General features: G+C 41.0%; 1 protein-coding gene across 2 annotated transcripts in view; it reads right to left on the bottom strand.

Annotated features, from left to right (window-relative positions):
- Positions 1-12,014: 12,014 nt before the first annotated feature.
- The window catches only part of LCMT1 (leucine carboxyl methyltransferase 1), a 67,215-nt gene continuing 51,433 nt past the window's right edge, over positions 12,015-27,796 (bottom strand). Inside the window, exons 5-9 of one of the 2 annotated variants that reach the window (XM_021718784.1) lie at positions 22,237-22,357; positions 19,924-20,025; positions 18,622-18,713; positions 14,304-14,401; positions 12,015-12,238 (exon numbers count right to left, since the gene is read on the bottom strand). In XM_021718784.1, coding sequence (XP_021574459.1) covers positions 12,216-12,238; positions 14,304-14,401; positions 18,622-18,713; positions 19,924-20,025; positions 22,237-22,357 — 436 coding nt within the window. In that variant the 3' untranslated portion in view covers positions 12,015-12,215. The remainder of the gene's footprint in view (positions 12,239-14,303; positions 14,402-18,621; positions 18,714-19,923; positions 20,026-22,236; positions 22,358-27,796) is intronic. The other variant, XM_008070494.1, reaches the window with a different exon arrangement.

Genomic DNA, 27,796 nt, shown 5'->3' with positions numbered 1-27,796 from the left:
AAAAAAAAAAAAAAAAAAAAAAAGCATTAGATCTAACCTCTAGATTGTGGTCCAAGATTCTAACCTTGATTCGCTGGCATGGAATCTTTTTTCTTTTTTTTGACTTGGAGTCTCACTCCATCACCCAGGCTAGAGTGCTGTGACACACTCACGGCCACTCCAGCATTGACCTGCTGTGTTCTGGCAATCCTTCCACCTCAGCCTTCCAAGTAGCCAGAACTACAGGTGCATGCTACCATACCAGGGTAATTTTTAAAAATGTATTGTAGAAATGAGGGCTCACCAAGTTGCCCAGGCTTGTCTCGAACCCGCGGACTCGGGCAATCCACTCGCCTTGGCCTCCTAAAGTGCTGGGATTACAGGCTGAGCCACTGAGCCTGGCCCCCATGGAATCTCATATAAATCCCTGGCTTTTTTTAGGCACCTCAGTTCTGCAGGCCTTTCATTCTTCCAGATTTTCTAAATTCTACTTGGTGTTAAATTCAGCTTCCCAGAGCTATATAACTGGGCCGCATTGCTTTGGCCTTGTAGAATCACCTTTGTGGAATTTCACTTCAGCATTAGGTCATCAGTTTGCATCAGGGAACCCTGGGGCAGCAGCTACTCACTCTGATCTGAAAACCTGTGGGTCGCAGGGGTCTCACCGCAGAGTGCAGGAGCTTTTCTGGGGTCTCCTGCAGGAAGAGTTGTGCCTCTCCTGAGCACGTGGCTGCCTGTGATTTTATGGAAATGGAATCATGTTTCAATCCTTACGTGGACTTGAGGGAAGTCAGATTTGTGGCCCACTTCCAGAACCTGTGTGAGACAACAAAATCCACACATCTGTGGCTAATGTTACTCTTGGCCTTAAAAAACAACAACAACAACAACAAAACCCTCATGTTCTAACTCCACTAAGCAAATGCAAGACCTCCTCTAAGCAAAATATTTTTTAAAAACTTTTTTGTATAACATATGTTTTATACAAAATATAAAAAGCAACTCCTCTAAGTAAAATATAAAATTGACCTTTTGTGTTGTAGTTTTCATATTTTGATTGAATAAAGTTTTATTTTTCCAAATGTACAGCTGGTGAGACCTGTCCATTCATCTTCACCAGCAGGTGGGGTATCTCCACCCTTGGTATTTCTGGTGTAAATTACTTGAGCTCTGTGCTTTGAAACCAGTTTGATAAGTAAGACCTTTACAAAGGAGGTCCCTGGCCAGGGAACCACAAATCTTCAGTCACTCAGAGACCACAGCTGGAGTTATAAGCTCGTAGTTGGGAACTTCGTTACAGAGTTTGTCATATGTAGCTGTGTCAAACAAGACGAGGTTATCAAGCTTGTCCCGAACTTTGCCTTTGGACCATTTCTTTTTAGCCTTGCCCCCAGATTTGTTCAATGGGTCTGTTTCTTGGCCGACTTTCTGGCATCTTTCTTCTTGTTGACCTTGGGCGGCATTGCGAAGCTCAGAGAGCAGTGGACACCACTGCAGCCTTGCTAAGACGTCAGGCAAAAAAAAAAAAAGCACTGCTGTAGTTTTATTAGCTATCTCAATTCCTTTTGTGGGAAAGGAAGGCTGTAAAGAAATAAACCAAAATATGATTTATATTCTGGTTGGGTGCAGTGTCTCATACCTATAATCCCAGCACTTTGGGAGGCCGAAGTGAGAGGATTGCCGGAGCCCATGGGTTCAAGACTGGTCTGGGCAACTTGGTGAGACCTCATCTCTACAATAAATCAAAAATTTAGCCAGGCATGGTGGCACATGCCTGTTATTTCCAGCTACTCGGAAGGATGAGGCAGAAGGATCGCCTGAACCCAGCAGGTTGAGGCTACGGTGGCTGTGAGCATGCCACTGCACTCCAGTCTGGGCAACAGAGTGAGACTCCAACTCAATCAATCAATCAATCAATAAAATGTATACCCTGATTCTAATGGGCATTTTATTCATGATCATTCACCCTTCCTACCCCAAAATGAGAGGGATAAAAAGCTCCAAGATGAAAATATAGTTTGACTCTGCTTCAGACTTCATAAATGATCTGATGTTATGCAAACATACTCTTTGTACCCTACAGCAAATACAATCAAAATGACTCCACACTAGGTGGCTGATGACCTAAAAGTTTTTTCTGTCTTGCCTATCTCACATTACAAAGCTAGAAAGAGGTATTCTATTTCCCAACCTCTCTTGCAAGTAGATCCAGTTATAGGATTTGGTATGTAAAAACAGAAGATACTCAATTTGAATGCAGGTAAACAATACATAATTTTTTTTTTAGTACATCCCAAATTTCAGGTCAACAACACATTATTTCTTTAGTATACATGTGTCCCAAATATTACATGGGTCATAGTTATACTTTTAAAATTATGCGTTGTTTACCAAAATTCTATTTAACTGAGCATTCAGTACCTTACTTGGCAACTCTACCCCGTTCTTTAAGATATAGAGGGATGTCTCCTGGGCACATTTGGGGAAATTTTATTTTGGATTAAAAGACAACAGACTACCGGAGAAAATATTAATCTTTTTTCCTACCATGAATGCATTTGTGATGCCTGGCACTCTGGTAGCTACTCTGTGACCATGAGGCAAAAAGCTAATGATTAAAAGTCAATATATCAAAGAAGACAGAGCAGAAAGCATGAACCCAAGCCCCTGATGACCTTCATCAACTAATACTCTACTAAAGTCAAAAGCATTTCCAAAAGTAAGTCTTTAAAAGCCTCTCTAAGAACAGTTAAGACTTTGGAGAAAAGGGCTATTCTTCATCAACAGCACCAGGGCAGCCCAAAAAAGGGGGAGTAAGCCAGTGACAGGTGTGAAGACATAAGGCAGCAAAGCAACCACGCCCTCATGCAGTGGTGGGGCTGGGGGATTTTTATGTGCTGTTTAGAGCAGGAAAATTGGAGACATATAATGTAGCAGTCAAAAGTACAGGCTTTAAAGTCAGTCTGCCTGGTTTCAAATTCAATTCCATCCTTTATGCGCCAAATGGCCTTGGACATATTATGAAATGTCCACGTACCCTTATCTCCTCATCTTTAAAATGAAGATAGGGCAACCCCCTCAGTTCCCCTCCCACTGTGGGACATTTTCTGTCCTCTCAATAAATCCTGCTTTCTCACTTAAAAAAAAATGAGGATAAAACAGAATCTGACATAGAGTTGTTACAGGGACAGAATGAGTTAACACAAGCAATTCGAAACACAAATACATAATCAGTTAGTGATCACAGAAGACATCACATAGGTGCTCCCCTACACAGGCTAATCCCTCTGCATAGGGGACTTTGTATGACGTTCTCAGGAAAGCTTTCTCCACCAGCCTAAGAGAGCCAAAAACGGATTCGCTGCTTTTGTTAGGTGAATCCATGGCTTTCCCACATAACAGTTGCCATACTTCATGGCAAGGTATGTTTCACTATCGTTTTTCTCCAAAAGAATGGAAACTCCATAAGGGCATACACCATTTCTGTCTTGCTTATGCTACAGTAGGTGCTTGTCTTTTATTGAATGACATAATAAAGGACTGAAAGGAAGAGATAAACAAGTTTGCATTTGGAATGGGCTTTGAAGGTGGGCAGGTTGCATGGATGAAATCTGGGGATAGCACAATCCAGGGAGAGAGGTGAGCATGAGATAAGGCTGGCAGCATTGGGTTTGTTGACTAGAAAATGAGACCAAAACGTAGGATGAAGCCCAATCATTTCCCTTGCCTTGCTAAGTGCTTGGTGCCAAGTTATTAAGCAAAAGGAAGCCTGGACAGTCTTAGATCATAGGAATAATGTGCTCAGGGCTGGGAAGGACAGGTTTGTGGTAATATACAGGAATGCAGGAGGTTGCGAATGAAGGCCATAAAGACTAGGTGTGAGACAGAAGCAGATGGAACCAGGGTGGCAGTAGATACGACAAACATGCTGATTGAGAAAAATCAACAGAACATAGCCACCCAGTCTGTGAAAACAAGGGAAAGCAGGGAGTCAGTGACTCTGAGGATTCTAAGTGGAGAGGAGGTCCCGTTGGGAAAGAACACAGAGCTTATGAAGAAGAGCTACTTAGGAGGGAAAAATATGTCTTTGGTGTTAGAACGTTGAGTTTCAGAAGCAAGTGAATCACCTAAAAGGAGATGTAAGTTAGGCTCCTAGAAACGCAGCTAGGGTTTGAGATAAACTTTGGAGTCAAAAATCCATGGTGAGAACAACCAGAAAGAAGATGAGTATGGAAACAGAGGTCTTGAGCAACACTACAAACAAATTGGACCTAAAAAACATACAAAAATAGATCAACGAAACAGAATAAGGAGCCCAGAAATAAACCCTCTCATATATGGCCAGATGATTTTCTGCAAGGGTGCCAAAACTATTCAATGAGGAGAGGATAGTCTCCTTAACAAATGGCATTGGGAAAATGGGATATCCACATTCAAGAGAATAATATCAGGCCTTTCTTTACCTAACATTACGTACAAAAATTAACTCCATGGATCAACAACCTAACCATAGGAGCTAAAACTACTAACATACAGGGCTAGGCACGGTGGCTCATGCCTATAATCCCAGCACATTGGGCGGCCGAGGTGAGAGGATCGCCTGAGTCCATGGGTTCGAGACCAGCCTGGGCAACTTGGTGAGACCTCATCTCTACAATAAATCAAAAAATGAGTCAGGCGTGGTGGAACATGCCTGTAATTCCAGCTAGTTGGAAGACTGAGGTGGAAAGATCACCTGAGCCCAACAGGTTGAGACTGCAGTGCCATGAACGTGCCACTGCACTGCAGCCTGAGCAACAGAGTGAGAGTCCAACTCAAAAAAATAAAAACAAAAATAAAAAAAATACTAATGTACAAATGGCCAATAAGCATATGAAAAGAAGTTCAACATTATTAATCATTATGGAAATGTAAATCAAAACCACATGAAATACCATCTCACACTCTTTAGGAGGCTTATTATTAAATAAATAAATAAAAGGCCTGGCTTGGTGGCTCAGCCTGTAATCCCAGCACTTTGGGAGGCCAAGGCGAGTGGATTGCCTGAGCCCGCGAATTTGAGACCAGCACGGGCAATTTGGTGAGATCTTGTCTCTATAACAAATAAAATAAAATAAAATAAATTAACCAACGTGGTAGCGCACGCCTGTAGTTCTGGCTACTTGGAAGGCTGAGGCAGAAGGATCCCTGGAGCCCAGCAGGTCAACACTAGGGTGGCCATAAGTGTGCCACTGCATTCCAGACTGGGCAACAGAGTGAGACTCCAACTCAAAAAAAACAAAACAAAACAGAAAATAACAAGCGTTGTGAGAATGTGGAAAAATCGGAACTCTTGTACATTACACATGGGAATGTAAAATGGTGCAGATGCTGTGGAAAACAGTATGGCAGATTCTTTAAAAATAGAATCACATGAACCAGCAATTCTACTTTTGGGTATATACAGAAAAGAATTGAAAGCAGAGACTTGTACAGATATTTATACATCAATGTTTATAACAGCATTATCCATAATTCACAAAAGATAAAAACAGCAAAATGTCTACCAAAGGATGAATAGGTAAACAAAATGTGATGTGGTGTGTGTGTGTGTGTGTGTGTGTGTATTTATATAAAACACTTTTTAAAAAGATTTTTGGCCAGGCACGGTGGCTGGCTATCATCTACAATCCCAGCACTTTGGGAGGCCAAGGTGAGAGGATTGCCTGAGTCCACTGGTTCAAGACCAGCCCGGGCAACTTGGTGAGACCTCATCTCCAAAAATAAAAAAGAAAAATTTGTTTTAAAAAAAAATATTTTGGCCAGTCTCGGTGGCTCAGCCTGTAATCCCAGCACTTTGGGAGGCCGAGGCGAGTGGATTGCCCGAGTCCGTGGGTTCGAGAACTGCCAGGGCAACTTGGCGAGACTTCGTTTCTACAATAAAATTAAAAACTAGCTGGATGTGGTAGCACATGCCTGTAATTACAGCTACTTGGAAGGCTGAGGCGGAAGGATCGCTGGTGGCCGGGCGTGTGCCACTGCACTCCAGTCTGGGCGACAGAGTGAGACTCCAACTCAAAAAACAAACAAACAAACAAAAATATATATATATATTTACTTTTCTGGTTAAAAACAATTAAAACTTTGGTTTATGGGGGAAAAATTAAGTCTAATCAATTGCAGAGATGGTTTAACACTTCAAGTTTTGTCCCTTAAACCAACCTGACAACAACAGTGTTTAAAATTTGCATATAAATAAATGGGCAGCACTGCCCAAATAGCAGCCCAGAATGAGCAACTCACAGTCCTGCTGCATGGTGTTCTCAGTGCACAAACAATGCTCCTTCATGGTGCCCCTCAGTGGGCATGTATTCCACAGTGGACATGAAAGAGCATCACCTGGTGCCACAGCCTGCAACTCAACGTCCATCCTCTCCCAACACCACCACTTAAAGGTACCAAAACTCATCTGTTTACAAACCACGTGGGTGGGGGAGCAGGGCACACAACAGCCATTACGTTGTCTTCCTGGATCCCTTCAGAACAGGGTATTTTCAAATGCTTCGTCAATTTCTGCTCTGACCTTAGCACCTGTTAATACAACTTTTCCAGAAACAAAAATAAGGAGAACAATTCTGGGTTTGATCATTCTGTAGATTAAACCAGGAAATAATTCCGGCTCATAACTGCTGGTCAGTCAGTACAAAGCCTTCTAGCCTTATAGGGAACTTCATATCACAGCTCCCCAGTATGTTCTGATTCTTGAAGTGTGTATACACACACACACACACACACACACACACACACACACAAGCACACATACACACACACTGTAGTAGTATTCAGTCTTAAAAAAGAATGAAATCCTGACATATGCTACAACATAGATAAACCGTGAAGACACTATGCTAAGTGCAATAAGCTAGTCAACAAGAAAAAACATCCTATGATTTCACCTACGGGAATACCTTAGAGATAATACAGGTTCAGTCCCAGACCACTTCAATAAAGCTCATCCATAAGAAACAACCCATCCATTAAAATATGATCATGAGATTGTAGTAATTGAGTCACATCTTTCGGCTTCACTTCTAATTCCAGTTCTCCTATTTCCACCACATCTTCAGTTCCTTTCTCCACTGAAGCCTTGAACCTCTCAAAGGCATCCATGAGGGATGGAATCAACTTAGTCCAAACGCCTGTTGATGATGATATTTTGATCTCCTCCCATGAATCATAAATGTCCTCAATGGCATCTAAAATGATGAATTCTTTCCGAAGGATTCATTTACTTTGCCCAGACCCATTAGAGGAATCACTGTCTACGGCAGATATAGCCTTACAAAATGTATTTCTAAATAATAAGACATGAAAGTAGAAATGACTCTTTGATCCATGGGCTGCAGAATGAATGATAACACAGATGAAAACATTAACATTCTTGTACATCTCTATCAGAGCTCGTGGGTGACCAAGTTCATTGTCAATGAACTTTAATATTTTGAAAGGAATCTTTTTTTTTCCCCTGAGTACTAGACCTCAACAATGGGTTTTAAATAGTCAATAAACCATGCTCTAAACAGATGTGCTATCGTCCAGGCTTTGTTCCATTTATAGAGCATGGGCAGAGTAGATTTAGCATCATTTTTAAAGGCTCTAAGATGTTCAGAATGGTATAAGAGCACTGGTTTCAACTTAACCACCAGCTGCATTAGACCCTAACGGGAGTAAGACTCTACCAAGGAGTTTGAAGCCAAGCATTGACTTCTCTCTAGCTACGAAAGCCCTAGATGGCATCTTCTTCCAATATGAGGCTGTTTTGCCCACATTGAAAATCTGTTGTTTAGTGTAGCTGCCTTCATTGATGATCTTAGCTAGTTCTTTTGGATAACTTGCTGCTTCACCTTGAACTTTTGTTATATAGACAGCTTCTTTCCTTAAACCTCATGAACCAACCTCTGCCAACTTCCAACTTTTCTTCTGCGGCTTCCTCACCTCTCTCAGTCTTCACAGAACTGAAGAGTTAGGGCCTTGCTGTGGATTAGGCTTTGGCTTACAGGAATGTTGTGGCTGTTTGATGTCCTATCCAGACCACAAAACATTCTCCATATCAGCAATGAGGCTGTTTTGCTTTCTTATCATTTGTGTGTTCGCTGGAGTAGCACTTTTAATTTCCTTCAAGAACGTTTCCTTTGCATTCACAACGTGGTTACCTGTTTGGTGCTAGGGGACGAGTTCTTGGCCTGTCTCAGCTTTCAACATGCCTTCCTCACTAATCTTAACCATTTCTAGCTTTTGATTGACAGCGAGAGACATGAGACTTCCTTTCACTTGAACACTTAGAGGCCAGTGTAGGGCTAATTGGCCTAATTTCAATATCGTGTCTCAGAAAATAGGAAGGTTCAAAGAGAAGAGAGATGGAAAATATGGTCAGTGAAGCACTCAGAACACAATGTTTGCTGTAGTATATGGGCACAGTTTGTAGCACCCAAAACTATGACAACAGTAACTTCAGCAATCACTGGTCACAGATCACCATAACAGATAATGAGTTTGAAATACTGAGAATTGCCGAAATATGACAGAGACATGAAGTGAGCTCATGCTGTTGAAAAACGGACCTGACAGACTTGCCTGATGCAGAATTGCCACAAACCCTCAATTTGTTTAAAGAAAAAAAAAAGCAATATATCGAGGAGCAATAAACTCAATTTTTTAAAAAGTATGCCTGCATATGAAGTACTTAAAGTAGTCAAATTCATTGAGACAGAGTCAATGGTGGTTACCAGGGGCTGGGGAAGGAGGAATGGGAAGTTAGTGTTCAAGAGTTACAGAGTTTCAGTTTGGGAGGATGAACAGGTTCTGAAGATGGATGACAGTAGTGGTTGAACGACGTGAATGTACCTAATGTCACCGAGCCGTACACCTAATAATGGTACATTTGATCATGTATATTTACCACAATTTTTAAAAAGAAAATAATTGTAAAAAAAGAAAGAGGAAAAAGATCCATGAAGACGAAGTCTTGGAGCTACAGGGAAGAAGCAGCAGCATTAGGAACGGGGAGGAGGAAAAGGGAGGAAAAGGCAGGTAAAGGCAGGGGTGTCTAGGCAGCCCAGGGAGGGGCTGTAAGAAAATCTCAAGGCGGGGTGGTCATCCATGCCAGATATTGCTGAGAAGTTGAGACACCCAAGGACTGAGAAAGGGTCACTGATGACCTTCCAATAAGCAGTGTGTGTAGACATTACACGGAGTTTTAGATAGGTGAATGGAAAAACAGGAGGCAGAGAGTGGCAATAATTCATGGAGAGAATGAGTCTTACGTTCCAATTCAAAAAGCCAAACACATACTTGGGAATGCACGTCCCAGTTGTCTGAGGAATGGCAGAGAAGACGTGAAAGCCAAACCTTGGCAGGACCTTCTGACCTTGACATCCTTTACGCTTACATGAGAAATGGTGCTATGCAACAAGCTTGTAGTGCCTCTACTGTTGTTTCTTTAGCGATTGTTTTTATTTTTCAGACAAGGACTATGTTACCCAGGCTGGTCTCAAACTTCTGGCTCAAGTGATCTTTCCACCTTAGCCCCCTTAAAGTGCTGGCATTACAGGCTTGAACCATTGCACCTGTCCAGTAATTGTTTTTAAATTGTTACAAATAGCTGGGTGTGGTGGCACATGCCTGTGATCCCAGCACTTTGGGGGGCGGAGGCCAGAAGTTTGCCTGAGCCCACAGGTTCGAGACCAGCTGGGCAATTTGGCAAGACCTCATCTTTACAATAAATTAAAAAATGAGCCAGGAGTGATGGCGCACACCTGTAGTTACAGCTACTTGGAAGACTAAAGCAGAAGGATCGCCTGAGCCCAGCAGGTTGAGGTTGCGGTGGCCATGAGTGTGCCACTGTACTCCAGCCTGTGCAAGAGTGAGACTCCTACTCAAAAAAAAAAAAAAAAAAATGTTATTTTGAGGGATAGATATTTTATATCAAAGCCTCATTTGCCTTCAACAGAAAATAACCCATAAAACTAAGTACAAGGAGAAAAATATAATGAAAGCAAAGCTTTCTCTTTTGTTTAAATTTCAGCTATGTATTGTTGCTGCCTCAGTTAGTGACTTGCTGTAATACTTTGACTTTAACTTATGGTTTAAAAAAAAAAAAAAAACAAGCCCAACCCGGACAACTTGGTAAGACATTGTCTCTACAATAAATCACAAAAACTAGCTAGACATGGTGGCGTGCATCTGTAGTTCCAGCTACTTGAAAGGTTGAGGTGGAAGGATCGCCTAAGTCCAGCAGGTGGAGGCTGAGGTGGCCATGAACGTGCCACTGCACTCCAGACTGGGTGACAAGAGTGAGACTCCAACTAAAAAAAAAAAGAAAAAAGAAAACACTGCTCCTGTTAACGCTGTAGAGATATAGTAGTCCCCCTTCTCCACTGTTTCACTTTCCAAGGATTCAGTTACAAATGGTCAGCTGAGGTCCGAAAATAGGTGCGTTCAGCACAGGAAGCTATTTTGAGAGCAGTAACAGTCATAACTTCTATCACAGTATATTGTTATAATTGTTCTACTTTATTACTGTTGTTGTTAGTCTCTACTGTACCTGATTTCTAGACTGAATTTTTATCACAGGTGTGTATGTATGGAAACACAGTATAACACTCAGTTCTATCCACAGTTTCGGGCCTCCAAAGGAGATCTTAGAATGTATCTTCCACAAACAAAGGGAGACTGCGTATACACATAAAGGTGAAACATGTTTTTAAAACCTATACTCACCCTTGCTACTGTTAATAAGCTATGCTTTTTCTATTCTATCTTAGATCTTTTTAAAATAATGGACTTGATCCATTCGATGGATTCACCACCCACTAAGGGTTTAGTCCCAAATCCTTTGGTTTCAAAAACATTGGGTTAGTGAATATTACAGAAGCATTAAAGACACACCATGACCAACCTAAGATCTCCTTGAACTGAGAAGACTTGAAAGATAATCAAAAAGAACTTCGCCAGTTGGTAAGTCCATTTTATTTCATGCTGTTATCAGGGCACCAACTCCAATCAACAGATACACCGCTTGTGGTGCACAGCCCACGCTCTAAGGGACACTGAGCTAAAGAATGGTGGAAGAAGGAGCTGTTACTTTTCCAGCAGAGTAGGGTGCCAGGGGCTTCCTCACTGCTATTCTGCACATGCAGGTTCAGGTTCATGGTCCCAGTCACAAAAGCAATAAGTTCCTCAGTCGTGGGACAGGCCTTATGCTTCTGAATTGTGAGGACATCACTCTGCAGCCCTACCAATTCATGTCATAACTGTACTATTTCCAATTGTGGCTACAACAACTGACCACAAACTTACTGACTTAAAACACCACAAATTTATTCTCTTACTGTTCTGGAGGTGAAAAATCTGAAACCTGTTTCATTAAGCTAAAATCAAAGTGTCAGCAGGGCTGGTTCCTTCTGGAGGCTCTGAAAACCTCTTGCCCTAGTCAGCATCTAGTGGCTGCCTATATTCCGCGTCTTTTAGCTCCCTCCTTCATCTTCAGAGCACATCAATTCACAATCTCTACTTCCATCATCACACCACCTCCTCCTGACTCCTCCTCATAAGGACCCTTGTGTGATCCGATCAGGCCCACCCAGGTAATCCAGAACAATCTCATCTCAAGATCCTTAACTTAATCACGTTTGCAAAGCCCCCTTTGTCACCGATGGTAAATATGGTTCTTAGGGATTGGATTTGGACATTTTAGGGGACCATCTTTTAGCCTGCCACAATGACCAAGATGAATAATAAGCAAGTTAGTCTGACCAGGACAGAAATAAGAGCCAGAGTCAAGATGCTGGATACAAAATCAGGTGGTATAACAAAAAACACATGGAGGAGTAAATCCCAAAATGGATCCAAGGTCATGAGCTGAGTCTGACTCACAGGGAGTAAACCAAAGTCAAAATAGAACTCTGGATCCTTGGCTTTAGTGATGTCAAGGTGATCCCAGCCACCTCATGGTGAACAGAATAAGCAGCAGCCAGACAGTAGAGACCAACACACAGGCAATTGACAAGTGAGATTTATTTAAACAACAATATGTCAACAGGAACAGGAACTGGCGTGACAACCTTAGTGAATGAGGTTTCTCAGAGTGTGTGATGAGACCTGGAGACGAGGCCTGCCCATTGCTCAGGGAGCTCAGAGCATCTCCTCCAGGAAGGCTAGTGGCTTCAGCTTCTGGTTCAGCGTGAGTCTTCAACAGATTAACAAGTTATCTCCTTCAGACCTGAGAAGGAAACACACAGATGCTGTTAAAAGACTCTGACTCTTACAGAGTGGAGCCAGGACAATAGAGCTGGGAGACGGTGAGCCTGAGCACCAGTCACACATCTGCCACATGTCTGACCACTGCAGCTCTGCTCTCCTAGATTGTAAAGTGAGGTTTCACAAGGAAACAAAAGGTTGAGTGAGACTGTGTTTATGGGTGGTTTTAAAAGGATTAAGAAAGTATTATAATAGTTTATGGGCTATGCAGTTAACAACAAAAATCTACCCTTTACATACTGAACTTTGAGCAAATGCAGAGAAGGTTCTTCAACACACACACATGAGTACTAATATCACGAAGCAACCAGGTGGACAGTGGGGGCAAAAGAAGCCCCTTACATTAAAATGTTCAGGATGTTGTTCCTTTGCAAGAACTAGAGCTAACTTAAAAGTATTCAAAACAATCTACATTTCCAAAAGTATGTTCAGACACAGTCACAGAATATGATTTTATAAAGTCATTAAAATGCTCACTGAGAGTTTTTAGTATTAAGGGGGAAATGCTTATGTTATAATAGTAGTTTGATAACATCAGAAATCAAAGTTATATAACACATATAAATTTGACTATTAAAAATAGGCTGGGTGCAGTGGCTCAAGCATGTAATCCCAGCACTTTGGGAGGCTGAGGCAAGAGGACTGCCTGAGCCCAGGGACTCAAGACCAGGCTGGGCAACTTGGCAAGATCTCATCTCTACAGTAAATAAAAAAATTAGCTAGGTATGGTGGCGTGCACCTGTAGTTCTAGCTACTGGAAGGCTGAGGCGGAAGGATTGCCTAAGCCCAGTAGGTTGAGGATGTGTAGTTGTGAGCGTGCCACTGCAGTCCAGCCTAGGTGACAGAGTGAGACTCTGACTCAAAAATAAAAAGACACACACACACACTAGAAAAAAAGAAGGAAAAAGTTAGGTTATCTTCGAATGACTGGTATACAGGTGAAATTCTTTTCTTTGCCATACTTTAGAAGTTTCCAAATTCTCTATTAAAAGTTAAATTGTGGGGGAGGGGTACACCTCGTCAACAAGGGTACCTGCATAATAAACATTTGTATACTTAACCCTAAGTTGTACCCCACATCTTTAAAATAAAACAAATTAAAAGAAAAAAGTTAAAATGTTTTTATAATTAAGAGAAGGATAATATAGAAACACACCAATAAATTACTTTAAATCAAAAACAAATTTGAAAGGATTTTGTGGGCTGAACTGCAGAGCTGGGCAAATTTATAAAGGAGTAGAAAGACAGGCACAGCAGAGCTGGTTGTCAGTCTCATGTCAACCTGGATCTTAAACAGGGGACAGTCCTTGCCTCTGTCGTGTTCTTTGTTTGGTATCAGCTGCCCGCCTGAGGTTGTCTGTCATTCAGATTACATCTGGAGGAAGCTTGAAGGACAGCTATTACATTAAAGGCCAGACCTGGGATCTAAAGTGGTCTCCACTGGGCTGGAGAAACACCCAAGGACTAACCACTGGGGGAAGCAAGCCCAGCATGGGGCAGCCATAAAGAAGGAGCTGGACCAACACCAACCAGCAAGAAACTGAGACACAGATCCACTCTCACTCCCCATGACCCTACTTGGCCACTGCAGGGAGGTACACTTTAATCGTGAGTGAAAGGGGAGTAATTCAACCCCCCCAGCTGCATGGATTTGTTAGAGAGAAGTAATGACTCATGTGTTTAACATCTAGGAAACCTGGCTATAAGCTGCTGAAGACAAATACTGGTTACATTTATGAAGATTATTACTTTAAACCCTCAAGGTCTTTACCCCCAAATGTGGAAATTCTACAGCTGATCTCTCAAGGGCTGTTTGTTTTGGGATACATGGCTTATTTAAACAGTTCTGGGTTTTATGCTATGAAAACACAGAAGATATAACAGCAAGTTCTCTGGATAGGCTCATGAATACACGTATATGATCCTCTAATTCTGTCTGGGCTCAAAGTTCCAGGTATGTCTTTCATTTTTTGGAGAAGAAAAGTTCCCCATTCCTAGGTCAAAACAGCCAAACTCAAACGACACACCTAGCTCACTTCCTCCTTTGGTTGCCCAGCAAAGGCAGTAATGCTGCATGAGCTGCTCAAGGAGCTCCATTTCATCCAGGAATTCAAGTGATTCTATCCTGAGGAGAGAAAACAGAACAACATAAATTTCCACACTTAAAATAAATATGATGACCCATAGTTACAGATAGGGAAAGATGTTCATGATCTATTAAGTGAAAAGAAGCAGGCTACAAAATACTATGTACAATGTGGTTCTGTTTTATTTTCATTGAAATGTAGAAGAAAATACCACAAAATCAAAAGACAAATGACAAACTAGAAAAATATATTTGCAATAAAAATGGCAAAGGTTTGATTTTCTTGTATATAAAGAGTTGTTAAACTTCAATAAGAAAAACTTTTAAAATTCATTTAAATGCCGGGCTCGGTGGCTCAGCCTGTAATCCCACGCCTTTGGGAGGCTGAGGTGAGTGGATTGCCTGAGCCCGCAGGTTCAAGACCCGCCTGGGCAGGCGAGACCTCATCTCTATAATAAAATCAAAAAATTAGCCGGGCGTGGTAGCGCATGCCTGTAATTCCAGCTACTCGGAAGGCTGAGGCGGAAGAATCACCGGAGCCTAGCAGGTCGAGGCTGCGGTGGCTGGGAGCGGCCACTGCACTCCAGTCTGGGCGACCGAGTGAGACTCCGACTCAAAAAAAAAAAACAAAAACAAATAAAATTCATTTAAATGATGGGCAAAAGACAGTTCTGCTTTTAAGAATTTATTTTACCTTTTCCCATACCAACTAGTGGTTGATTGGGTTGCATGGCAGCTTTATGTTTAATTTTTAACTGCCAAACCCTATTCTCAAGTGGTTTTGAAGGACAAAACCATTTGAAGGACAACATCAAAAAATTGTCCACAGTTTATCACAGGCTTTGCATTTAAAATAGTATACAAGGAGATAAATATTATTCCTATTGATGAGAAAATGAAAAAGCAGATTAGTCAGTGCTAGCAAGAGCACAGTGATAAGTTTAAATCAAGAAAGACTTCATCAGAATCAGCCAGATTATTTACTGTAAACCTATTTAGAAAATTATTTTCATCCACATCATCCTTAATATCACTGAAAACGTACTGAAGGTTACCTCTGAGGAAGGAACAGAATGAAGGATCGGCTGTACTCTCCTGTATTGTTTGTTTGTTTGTTTGTTTGTTTTTAACAAAAACATTTTATTAATTCTGTCATTTTATTTTATTTTATTTTTAGTTGGAGTCTCACTCTGTCGTCCCGGCTTATTTTTTGATTTATTATAGAGACAAGGTCTCATCAAGTTGCCCAGGCTGGTCTCAAACCCCCAGGCTCCGGCAATTCTCTTGCCTCAGCCTCCCAGACTCCCAAAGTGCTGGGATTACAGGCTGAGCCACTGTGCCCAGCCTACTTATGTAATTTTAAATATTGTGTTGCAATAAAAAAATATATATGTATACACACTGCTAGGCAACAAGAAGAGAAAAGAAACAAGAGAAATCCAGAATGAAAATCACTTTTGGTCCCCTATTTCAGCGCCTAGATCTTTTTTTTTTTTTTTTTTTTTGAGTTGGAGTCTCACTCTGTCGCCCAGACTGGAGTGCAGTGGTCGCTCCTGGTCACCGCAGCCTCGACCTGCTGGGCTCTGGTGATCCTTCCACCTCAGCCTTCCAGTACCTGGAACTACAGGCGGGCACTACCACGCCCGGCTAATTTTTTATTTTATTGTAGAGATGAGGTCTCGCCAAGTTGCCCAGGTGGGTCTCGAACCTGCAGGCTCAGGCAATCCACTTACCTCAGCCTCCCAAGACGTGGGATTACAGGCTGAGCCACCGAGCCTGGCTAACACCTAGATCTTAAAGACTTTGAAGTTGGAAGATAAAATTTATATTATCCTCTGGTGCCAGAATGCCAGAGAATGTACTGATCAATAGATTATTGAGAGAGTGAGAGAGAAGGAAGCATTATAAATGTAAACTTTTAAATATACACATACAGAGAGAAATATATACAAATGTGTGGAAACAGTTTTTTAAAAAAAGTTTTCTGTTGAGATATGTGCAAACTATAGAAGGAAATTCAAGCATTTCCAAAAGGAACACAAAATAAAAAATGATCCATATTCCCACTATTCACAATAGCCATTGCTAACAAACTTGTATTGTCATTTGTCCAGGCTTTGTGTGCATGTGTGTACACACATGCATGGTGAGTGCATATGTGTGCATGTTTCTTCATTGTGAATTCACTCGAATCCATCTTGATATGCAGGCCTAAGGCCCACATCTGAAATGAGAAAGACTATACATAACACACTTTGGTTGCTTCCCAAGTAATCTTACCAGAAGACATCAAAGGCAGATTTCCTAATACAAGTTCCAGAAAAAAACCAGCACCATACTGAAGGCTCTGGGATGGTTATTACCAAGGACAACTACCAGGAAACACTACTAATCGTGAAGCTGTTCACTAGAATGAGAGATCCCTAGGGCAGGTATATCTTTTGTCCTAATTTGACCATTGTTCTATCCCTTGTGCTTAGAAAAGTTCCTGGCACACAGCAGACAGTCAGCATTTGATAAAGGAATAGGCTCACCTTAGACTTCTTTTTCCACTTCACAGCTTCCAGCAAAAGGAAACACAAATTACATGGCACTCACAGAGCTAGGAAGACTTCAGCCTGGGAAGGACAGACCAAAGCCCTCCAATCTCTTTACCCGCCACCCCTGTTAGAGTTACAGGTTGCTGCCTACAAAAGGCCATGGCAACATGAGACAAACGACTGCCTAAAATGTGGCTGATGCTAGTTACAGACTCTTCTCTGGCTATTTAGAAGAGCTGTGAGAGCATCTCCATTAGAGATGCCAGGCCAGGGACATTCAAAACAGTCATCTAGACACGCAGCAAATGAAAGCCAGCCTGCGGGAAAGCATACCTCTAGAAGAATCCAGAAAGCCCTGACCTGATTATGTGGAGAAATACTTTCTCAAACCTTCAAGCCTTTCATTGCCAATTATTCATGTACTTACTTGGAAAAAACAGTGACATTTCTAAATGTCAATAAGTTATATGGAGCAGCAAAGTCAAAAATTCTTCTCATGACCTTATAAGAGACCGAAACTATACCTTAGGTCTCCACAGGCAAAAGGAAGGCACAAATCAGGAAGCAAAAAGTAATCATAAAAAAGTAATTAGAGTGGGCACTAACACTATACACAGATGTCTATATAGTGATGTTCTCTCCAGTGGAAAACTAAAACAAAATAAGGCCAGGAGCAGTGGCTCACACATGTAATCCCAGTGCTTTGGGCAGCTGAGGCAGAAAGATTGCTTGAGCACAATTTAAGACCAGCCTAGGCAACATAGTGAGACTTTGTCTCTACTAAATAAACAAATAAATAAGCCATCATGGTGGTGTACACCTGTAGTCCCAGCTACTTAGGAGGCTGAGACAGAGGGATCACCTGAGCCCAAGAGGTTGAGGCTACAGTAAGCCATGACGCCACTGTACTCCAGCCTGAATGAGAGTGAAACCTCGACTCAAAAAAACAAAAACACAAAACAACAACAAAAAAGAAATAAAAACTAAACCACAACTAAATGCCCAGTTATAGACATTTTTAATTACTTTAAAATTATTACCTATATACCATATGCACATATCAGTATAAATACCATGAGGCTTTGAACAGGGTATGACAACCCTCAATATTTTGATATGTGAAGATAAATACAATCTATTCTTAAGTTTTAAAAAAGAAGGGTAGTTTACAGACCAGTCTGCACAGAATAAATCCACTCATTCAAAAAACAGAAATCTATGTATCAATAAATACTTATCTTTATATGTGTATAAGAACATGTCCTGACATGGTGACAACTGCTTCCTCCAGAGAGTGTGACTACACAGTAGACAACTACATTATACTTCATGTACTTCAAAAATTACTCAACAAACTTTTTAGAACGAGAGTATATTTCTTCATAATGAGGGAGCAAGTCCAGCAGACTTTTTTCCCCTTATATGTCCTTGAGCAACATTGTTTTCCTCCCTCTCCAAAGCAGGAGTTATGCAAAATTTCCACTGCTGAGGTTGCTCTGAGAGTTTTCCAGGTGTAATAGCTTATTTAGACCAAATAATCTCTTTTGGCACATGTCCTATCTCAGCTCATAGCTAATGAGTTACTCTCAAGCTGCTATCTATGTTTAACTTATTTCAAGATAAGTCTAGTGAGGATTTTGTTTTGTTTAAAGAACACAGACAATCATGCCTCGAGTTCACAGTGAATGGCCACGCAGCTAACACTCGCCAACTCCATACCTGTTCACTTCAGCCCGTGGTAACCTGCTGTACAACTCCATCATGTCGACTGCTGATACTGTTTCCCACCCATTCGACAGGAGCCGTTCTTTCTAAAATGTGTGAAGAGAAATGGAGAACTACCAGGCACCATGGTACAAATCTGAAACACTTTTAAGCATGCCAGACTTTCTCTGAGACAATCACTCTCTCAAAAGCACATTCTGACCCCTAGCATCGTTCCTTTTACTTTCCAATTTTTCATATTGAACATGGATTGTTACAATAGGGAGCAGCTCACTAAAGTATATTCAGAAAGAAATACAGGACGAACTTTTCTATAAGTAGCAGTTTTTTAAGGCATTCTAGTGGCAATATGATATAAGACATGTGAAAACTAACCCATTTAAATAAAGGTAGGAAAGGGAAGTATCTCCAGCAAACTAATGACATTTTTTAAAAAGGGGTGGACTATTATAGATTCAAAGAGATTTAAGGGACATGTCAATCATCTACAAAGTGTGAACCGTATTTGGATCCTGATACAAACACACGAACTATATAAAAAAGTGTGTTTTAAACAACTGGGGAAAACTGAACATGGACTGGGTATTAGATGTCATAAAGGAGTTATTGTTAACTTGTGAGGTGCGATCCATGAAATGGTATGGTATTATCACTGTCCTGGCGAAGGAAGTCCTTGTGGGTCTTTCTGATCCACATTGAAGTATTTAGGAGTGAATCAAGTACTGTCTGGAATTGGTCTGAAAATATTTCAACAACCCCAACAAAAAAATTATAGTGGGAATACATTAAACAACAGAGGCAAAATGATAATAAATACTGAAGACGGCTGATAGGACGTGGGTGTTCATTCCACCATTCTCTCTACCTTTAGGTTTGTTTAAAAATTTTGCATAACAGTGATACTGCGTGTGGGGGGGGGGAGGTAGAGAGGAAGACAACATCAATAATGGTACCTGATCTTAAACCAGGCAAAGTGGGATTAAAGGGCGATGACTTGTATACCTAATCCAGAACTGTACTCCACATCTTTAAAATAAAAATAAATAAAAATTTTGCAAAATAAAGTTAAAATAACAAGGTATAGGAAATGTAAATTTGAATTTTAAATATCAAGATGGCAAAGCAGGACAGGTGCTTCCCAGTATCATAAACTAGTGGCCACATGTAGCCGAGGCTGCCTATGCTAGCAGGTTAATACTTAACAGGGGTTCTTGAAACATCTTATCTACAAAGGGAGATCTTTACACATCTTGACTGATAAGGGTACAAATGGATGTCCCAGTCCCTCTCTCTGACCTGTGATTCTAATGACTTGCAGGTTTCCACTCCTGCCAGATCACATTGTCGTCTCCGCAAATTTTCAATCATGATCTGCCCAAATCGATCACCCATGTTCACCTAGGAAAGAAAAGAGGAAGGCAGGGCATCATTATAAGGGTTTGTTTCTTAAAGATGCAAAGTAAGACAACAATTCTATTTTGAACCAATCAAGGCTGATGTTTAATAATACACACCCAATGTAGGTAAAGGAATGGGGAGCAGGCGCCAGCACACAGTGCTGATGGGGGCATAAACTGAAGTGGCCTCTTGAAGGGCAACTGGACAGAGTACAACCATTTTAAATGCTCAACCTGTGGTTCAACAATCCACTGTTAGCAATATATCCTACAGAAAAACTCACAAGTGTATGCTAAGATGCAAGAATGTTTACTACAGCATTCAGTATAATAGGAAGAATCTGGAAATAAATTTTATTTTGGTGGAGAAAGGCTATGTGGCACTAATGATCAGACTATTCATCTAGGATAGGTGTTTGTGAGCACATACTACATTATTTTATTACCTGGATTTGAATTCTGGCTTGGTATTTAAAATCTGTGAGCTTAACTCTCTGTGCCTCAGTCTCCAGACCCATAAATTAGGATCATTAAATAGTCTAATAAATATTAAACTCATAGAACAGTGACTCATATGCAGTAAACAAAATCTAAGAATTTGCTATCATTACTGAAATTATCATCCATGTGGTTCTGTCATCTTAAACTACTGTTTAGAAAATAATGTAAGGCATGTAAGCAATTAGTACACATTGTGGAGATGCTGCTGATTTTGTGTTGAATTAAGTTTAATGCTTATTATTTACAAGGTGAGGGTGGTCGGTGGGAGTTGAAACAGTTTAGGGACAGCTGTAAACAACACTGAAAACTTGCACATTCCCAGGCTTGTTCCAAAGTTGCTGGTCAAATTTCATTTAATCCTACATCTCTCAGATGATGCTGAATAAATGCTTGCTGAGCAAAAAAATACACAAATCAAGCAAAGTGAATGAAGCAGCACACATCTGAAGAGTGCTGCTTCATTTTCCCCAGGTGTGGTATCCTGAGAGCAAAGACAGGCTCCAGGAATAATTCACATCAAAAGAAAATACCAACAAGGCCAGCTTCCGTTATGTCCATTCATCCGTCAGATGGAAGATGAAATCTGAAGAATGCTCCCAAATAAAGAGAGAGAGGGAAGTAAAATCAATCAATCAAGAACCATCTTTCCAGGAGCCTGGACTGGAAGGGAGCTGGGAAGGAGGCCAAAAGACCAAGATCTAGACCTAGATCTGTCCATAGTTATATGACATTGGGCAAGTCCCTTTATTGCTTTATCTGCAATAAAATATAATCCAGAGAGGTAGGTATTATCCTTTTAAAAAAGGACTGAGGCACAGAGAGATCCAAATAAGAGCTAATGCTTACTTAATGATGGGCAATGCTGTAAGTGCTTTTGCATACATTAACTCATTTATACCTTGCAACAACCCAAAGAAGGGACTTGTTATTTTCATATGAGGTAACAGGCATAGAGAGATTATATCACTTGTCCAGATCACATAGTAAGAAAGTCTACCTCCAGAGCATGACCTCCCAATCACTAAGCAATGCTGCTTACAGGCACACAGCCAGTAATAAGAGCTAGGGCTAGGATTCAGACCAAGCTAGACCATTCCAAAGCTATAAAATTTAACTTTTTTTCCAGCAAACAGGCAGTCCAGTGGATCAAACTCAGTAATTTAAGAAATTGGGAAATCTTACATAAAAATCCTAAATTTCTAAGATCTTTTGAAAAACAGGGAGTTCTGGCAACTCCCGTGTCCACATGGTAACAACTGGCTGGAAATGGGCAGTGGGCACCCCCATGAGATAGGATATGGATACTCCAGTTCACCATACTCCCCCTCACTCCACACTACTTACACCTAGCCAACTTTCTCCATTTGTACCATCTGCCTGGCCCTGAAGTCATTTGAGTTTGCCATCCCTATGCTGACAGTAGGCAAAATCCCCTTCATCACATTCTAGGACTATACTAATGATAAAATAAGAACGCAAAAAACTTTTGTAAACCCTAAGATGGAAGTTCTAATGACTCTGGCAAAAAGTCTGCAGTAAGTCAAGAAATCAGGAGTGCAAGGATTGCTGGAACTGATGAACAAAGGACATTCCAGTGGCTGGAGGCAAAAAGAAAAGAATAAGGGAAGTACACACTTGAAGGTGTTAAGAGGGAAAGCCACCACCACTGGCATCCTATGCCTGAATCCAATTTTCTTGGGCTTTCTTTTACCTGTTCATAGTTTATGAACATGGCAGTCTCAAAACTGCTGGCTGCCCACTTTAGGAGGTTTGCAGACTGCTCCGGGGTCATGTAAACCAGCACACATTCAGTTATCAGGAGGGTTGGCAATCTTAAAAGAAGAAAAAAGAGTACACAATTACGTTTTTATTAAGTCAGGACCTTCTAATTGTGCATACGGTGAGGTATAGGCAGGGCAGGTCCTACCTCAGAAAAATCAGAAGGACTGAGCAAACACAGCTTCGATCAGTACAGTAATGTGTGTAATTCCATCACAACCCAAAGTTCTACACTGTACAAAGGTGAGCAGTGAGCAGTGATTTGTCTGGTTCATGAAAATGTGTTACGTATGTGGCTGACTATGAAAATGGCTACACATTCTCCCCTGCTGTGTACTCACACCGCAGCAATGTAACATCACAGATTCTCCCATTTAAGAGGCGTCTATTCTCCTCCCCCTGGAATCTGAGCTAGCCGTGTATCTTACTTTGACTAATGGGACTGTACCAAACATGATGCAAGCAGAAGCTTGAAAATCACTTACATATGGGCGCTTGCTCTGTTGCTGCACTTGGAAACATGAAACCACTATGTGAAGGAACCCAAGCTAGGCTGCTGTAGGATGAGAGAACTGTGGAAAAAATGAGGCACTCCAGCTGACAGTCAGTCAGCCCCCAAGCTGACTGGCCACTGTCCACACATAAGTGAACTCCTGGGTATATCAGCTAAATCCGGCTAAGACCAGCCCGAAGTGCCAATTCACAGAACTCTAAGCCTCTAGGCTGAGGCAGGAGGATCACTGCCCCAAGAGTTCAAGGCTGCAGTAAGTCATGAATGCATCACTGCACTTAGTCTGGGCAACAGAGCAAGACCCCGACTCTTAAAAAAAAAGAGCTGATTGATACAATGCAGAAATACTCATATTCGTTTAATAGAAATCTAATTCTTTTTATATAAGTTTTCACCACTAAGAAATGAAAACAATATGAATTTTTTCAAGAAATTACATTATTAGAATATACTCTGATTTACCAGATCCAAAGGAATCAACAACTTATGTAATAGGAAAAGCAACAAACTCCTAAAAAAGATTCTTAATTTTGAAAAGAAACACTGGCGACTCACAAATTATATACAAGTCAACTGGATGCAACTCACAGGCATTCTTCCTTTTTTGGACCATTCTTTACTCCATTTCAAGGGTGGGGACAGCTTTCTTGACTGTCACGTACCCAGCTAGCATGGCACAGGGTCAGTGCTGACAGGACTGGTGAAGCCTGAGAAGTTCTCTCCCCATGTCTAGAAGTCTTCTCTATTGGCTTTTTTCCTAGTTCATTTACGGTCTCTTCAGACTTGAGTCACCATGCCCAGTTAAAAAAATAAATTTCACGAAATCAAATGCCCAATAAGACATTGGTTGAAAAGACATGGCCGGGCGCAGTGGCTCAAGCTTATAATCCCAGTACTTTGGGAGGCTGAGGTGAGAGGATTGCCTGAGCCCACGGGTTTGAGAACAGCCTGGGCAACTTGGCAAGACCTCATCTCTACAATAAATCAAAAATTAGCTGGGTGTGGTAGTGCACACCTGTAGTTCTAGCTACTTGGAAGCCTGAAGCAGAAGGATCACCGGAGCCTAGCAGGTCAATGCTGGTGTGGCCATGAGCCTGCCACTGCACCCCAGCATGGGAGACGGAATGAGACACCAACTCAAAAAAAGAAAAAAAAGAAAAAGAAAAAGGTATGGTATGTCCTACCCAAAAAGCTGCTACATAGCTCACAAGTATGGTGTTTCAGAATTATATTTATTGACATGAAAGTTATCCACGGTCTCCAGATTCAAGGGCTAGTATATGCTTCCCTACACTTCTTCAAAGCAGGTACCACAAAAGTAAATTACACAATCAAATGTAATTAGTTGTTTAATGTCTTTTCCTCACACAATAATGTGTAAGCTTTTTTGTTCATGGCTCTATAGTGAGCACTTGTACCTCACAGATTCTCCATTATTTGCTAAATGGGTGAATAAACAAACAAGTGACTATGTACATATATACACACATACATATACACATATATTTGATTATTTAAAAGTTCCAAAACTGTACGTGTAGTGTAATTACATCTTAAAGAAAAATATGTATTTTCAAATTTTAGCATTAGATTTATTAAGGTGGTTATCTGAATATTAGGATTAGAAATTCTTTTTATCTTCTCTTCTAGAAACTATCAGAATCATCAGCGGGCCAGGCACGGTGGCTCACACCTTTAATCCCAGCAGTTTAAGAGGCCGAGGATGGAGGATTGCTTGAGCCCAGGAGTTTAAGACCAGCCTAGGCAACATAGTGAAACCCTGTCCCTATAAAAAAAATCAAAACATTAGCTGGACATGGTGGATATGCCTGAAGTCCTAGCAACTCGTGAAGCTGAGGTGGGAGGATTGTCTGACCCCAGGAGGTTGAGGCTGAGTGAACTGTAATCATGACACTGGACTCCAGCATGGGTGACAGAATAAAAACCCCCAACTAAAAAAAAAAAAAAAATCGTCAGTGACAGCTACAACTATAGAAATGAATAGCATTTCTCAGAGATATTTTTAAAAAACAGTTATCAACATCCACAACTGCTAACATTTATTGTAAGATTCTATTATCATTCTCATTTTTCAGAGGAGGAAACAGAGATGCAGAAAGAAGACTTAAGTTGTGCAATGTCACATCTAGTATACATTCCTGTTAGAATTCAAACCTGTGCAGCTAGACTTAGCCCCTAGACTCATGACTACCACGTTATACGAGAGAAAAGGCTGCCTGAAAGTAAACACTGGCTTTGACCCGACAGTTCAGCCATCCACCTGTTTTGCTCATCTGGATTTCACTTTTCTAAAACATGTTATATAACTCAAGTTATTTGAAAATATATACTGCTCACCAGCCAATGTGGCCCCACCTGAATCATATACAAAGAAACAGAGACCACTAAATCCATAAGAAAGTAAAGCAAGCCCAAGGATGAGTTGTAAACAGAGCAAAACTGAAAGAAAAATATTAAAGATTTTAAAAATAAATCATCTAAACCTAAAACATCAGATCATATCACTAGAAAGGCTAGAAAAAGTGAATGAATGAAAAAAATTCCAAACCTTGTCTAGTAAGTTGATTACTAAAGAAATACAGTTTCAAGAATATGTCTAAAACAAAAGGCAACCATTATTATATAAGATTCTTAATTTTTTGTTTTGTTTTGTTTTTGAGTTGAGGTCTCACTCTGTCACCTAGGCTGGAATGCAGTGGCATACTCATGATTCACCCATCCTCAAATTCCTGGGCTCAGGCGATCCTTCCACCTCAGTCTACTGAGTAGAGTGGGACTACAAGCATGGACCACCATGCCTGGATAATTTTTTCTTACTTTCTGTAAAGACAAGGTCTTGCTATGTTGCCTAGGCTGGTTTTGAACTCCTAAACTCAAGCAATCCTCCCATCCTGGCTATTATGTAAGATATTAACACATGGGGATGCTAGGTGATGAAGGCTGCGTGGGAATTTGTTTTGTGTTCTTTTTTTTAAATCTGAATTATTTGTAAATGAAAAGTTAAAAATGTTTTTAAAACTTTTTCTTAAGGTAGCCACTAGCATTAAAAATAGGATGAATGGTTAGGTGCGACAGCTAACTTTGGGAGGACAGGGCAGGGGATTGCTTGAACCCAGGAGTTTGAGAACAGCCTAGGCAATGAAGTGAGACCATGTTTCTCAAAAAAAAAAAAAAAAAATCGAAAAATTAATTGGGTTGGTGGGGTCGCCGTAGTCCCAGCTACTCAGAAGGCTGAGGTGGAAGGATCACCTGCACACTAAAGGTTGAGGCTGCAGTGACTGGATCAAAGAGTGAGACTCACCTCCGACTCATTAAAAAATAGGATTAGTACTTTCTAAAACATTTGAGGGGTGAACCCAAAAAAGCCGGAATTATTGCTTGAGGGTAGATCTCTTGTAGTACACTTGGAATTTGGGATCAAATGGTCAAGCAAAGTTTTTATCTGGAAGTTATGAGAAGATTACATCATGATTTGCAGAAGAAATGTCCCAAGTTGTGGCAAACAGGTGACTGGTTCTTCCAACCATGACAATGTACCTTGCCCACACCGTGCTAAGCGTTCAGCAGTTTTTGACCAAAAACAGCATGACCCCCCACCATGTCCCACCCTCCCTATTCACCCAATTTGCCCCAAGCACCTTTCTGTTTCCCCAGGTGAAAAATGTTTTCAAAGGGAAATGTTTTGCTGATGTGGAAGAGGTTAAAAAAAAAAATCAGAAGCACTAAAAGGCATAAAAACTGAGGAGTTCATAAACTGTTTTGAACAGTGGAAACAGCATCTTGATAGGTATATCTGCATCCAATGGAGAGTACTCTGAAGGTGACTGAAGTTTAAACATGTGAGAATAAATACACAATTTTTTAATAAATAAATTTGGGTTTTTAAAAAATTCCCCCTTATAAGTAAAGGCCAGGTGCAGCGGCTCACACCTGTAATCCCAGCACTTTGGGAGGTCAAGGCAGGAGGATTGCTTGAGTCCAGGAGTTTGAGATCAGCCTAGGCAACATACCAAGACCTTGTCTCTACAGAAAATAAAAAAATCATCTGGCCATGGTGGTGCCTGCCTGTATTCCAGCTACTCAGGAGGCTGAGGCAGGATTGCCTGAGCCCATGAGAATGAGTTGTGATCGTGCCACTGCAATCCAGCCTAGGCAACAGAGTGAGAACCTGACTCAAAATAAATAAATAAAAATAAGTGAAAGAAAAGTATAGAAGACAACCCAAATGAAAATATAGAACACACCGGGCTCGGTGGCTCAGCCTGTAATCCCACACCTTTGGGAGGCTGAGGTGAGTGGATTGCCTGAACCCGCAGGTTCGAGACGCCCCTGGGCAGCGAAACCTCATCTCTACAATAAATTAAAAAATCAGCCGGGCGTGGTAGCACATGCCTGTAGTTCCAGCTCCTTGGAAGGCTGAGGCCGAAGGATCGCCGGAGCCCAGCAGGTCGAGGCTGCGGTGGCCGGGAGTAGCCACTGCACACCAGTCTGGGTGACAGAGTGAGATTCCAACTCAACTCAAAAAAAAGAAAATATAGAACACAAATGAAACTGCATGGAAGAATTAGGCATGTAATTCTAATATTTGCTATATTAATTGTTTTTCAACCATAGTATAGATTTTCAAAAGCAAGGCAAACTTTCCTATCAAGAGGTAGCCCAATTTATAACTGATTATTTCCCTGACCTTTCATCTCATCTGCTGAAACAGTTGGCTACTGTGATTGCAGTGGATTCAGATATGGCTTACCTGGTGCCAAGTATGTGCCCATTTCTGTTCAATTGTTTTCACATGCATTATTTCATTTACTCCTCAAACCATCTTGTCAAATCGTTTTTATCCCAGCTCATAAATAAAGAAACCAAGGCTCATAGATGGTTAGAAAGAAAAATTTTTTTTTTTTGAGTTGGAGTCTCACTCTGTCGCCCAGACTGGAGTGCAGTGGCCGCTCCTGGCCAC

This window comes from Carlito syrichta, unplaced genomic scaffold (genome assembly GCF_000164805.1).
Source record: "Carlito syrichta isolate Samal-C Ts95f unplaced genomic scaffold, Tarsius_syrichta-2.0.1 Scaffold313449, whole genome shotgun sequence".
Taxonomy (NCBI): domain Eukaryota; kingdom Metazoa; phylum Chordata; class Mammalia; order Primates; family Tarsiidae; genus Carlito; species Carlito syrichta.
The sequence above is the reverse complement of the archived record's forward strand: the minus strand, read 5'-3'. Positions and strand labels throughout refer to the sequence as shown.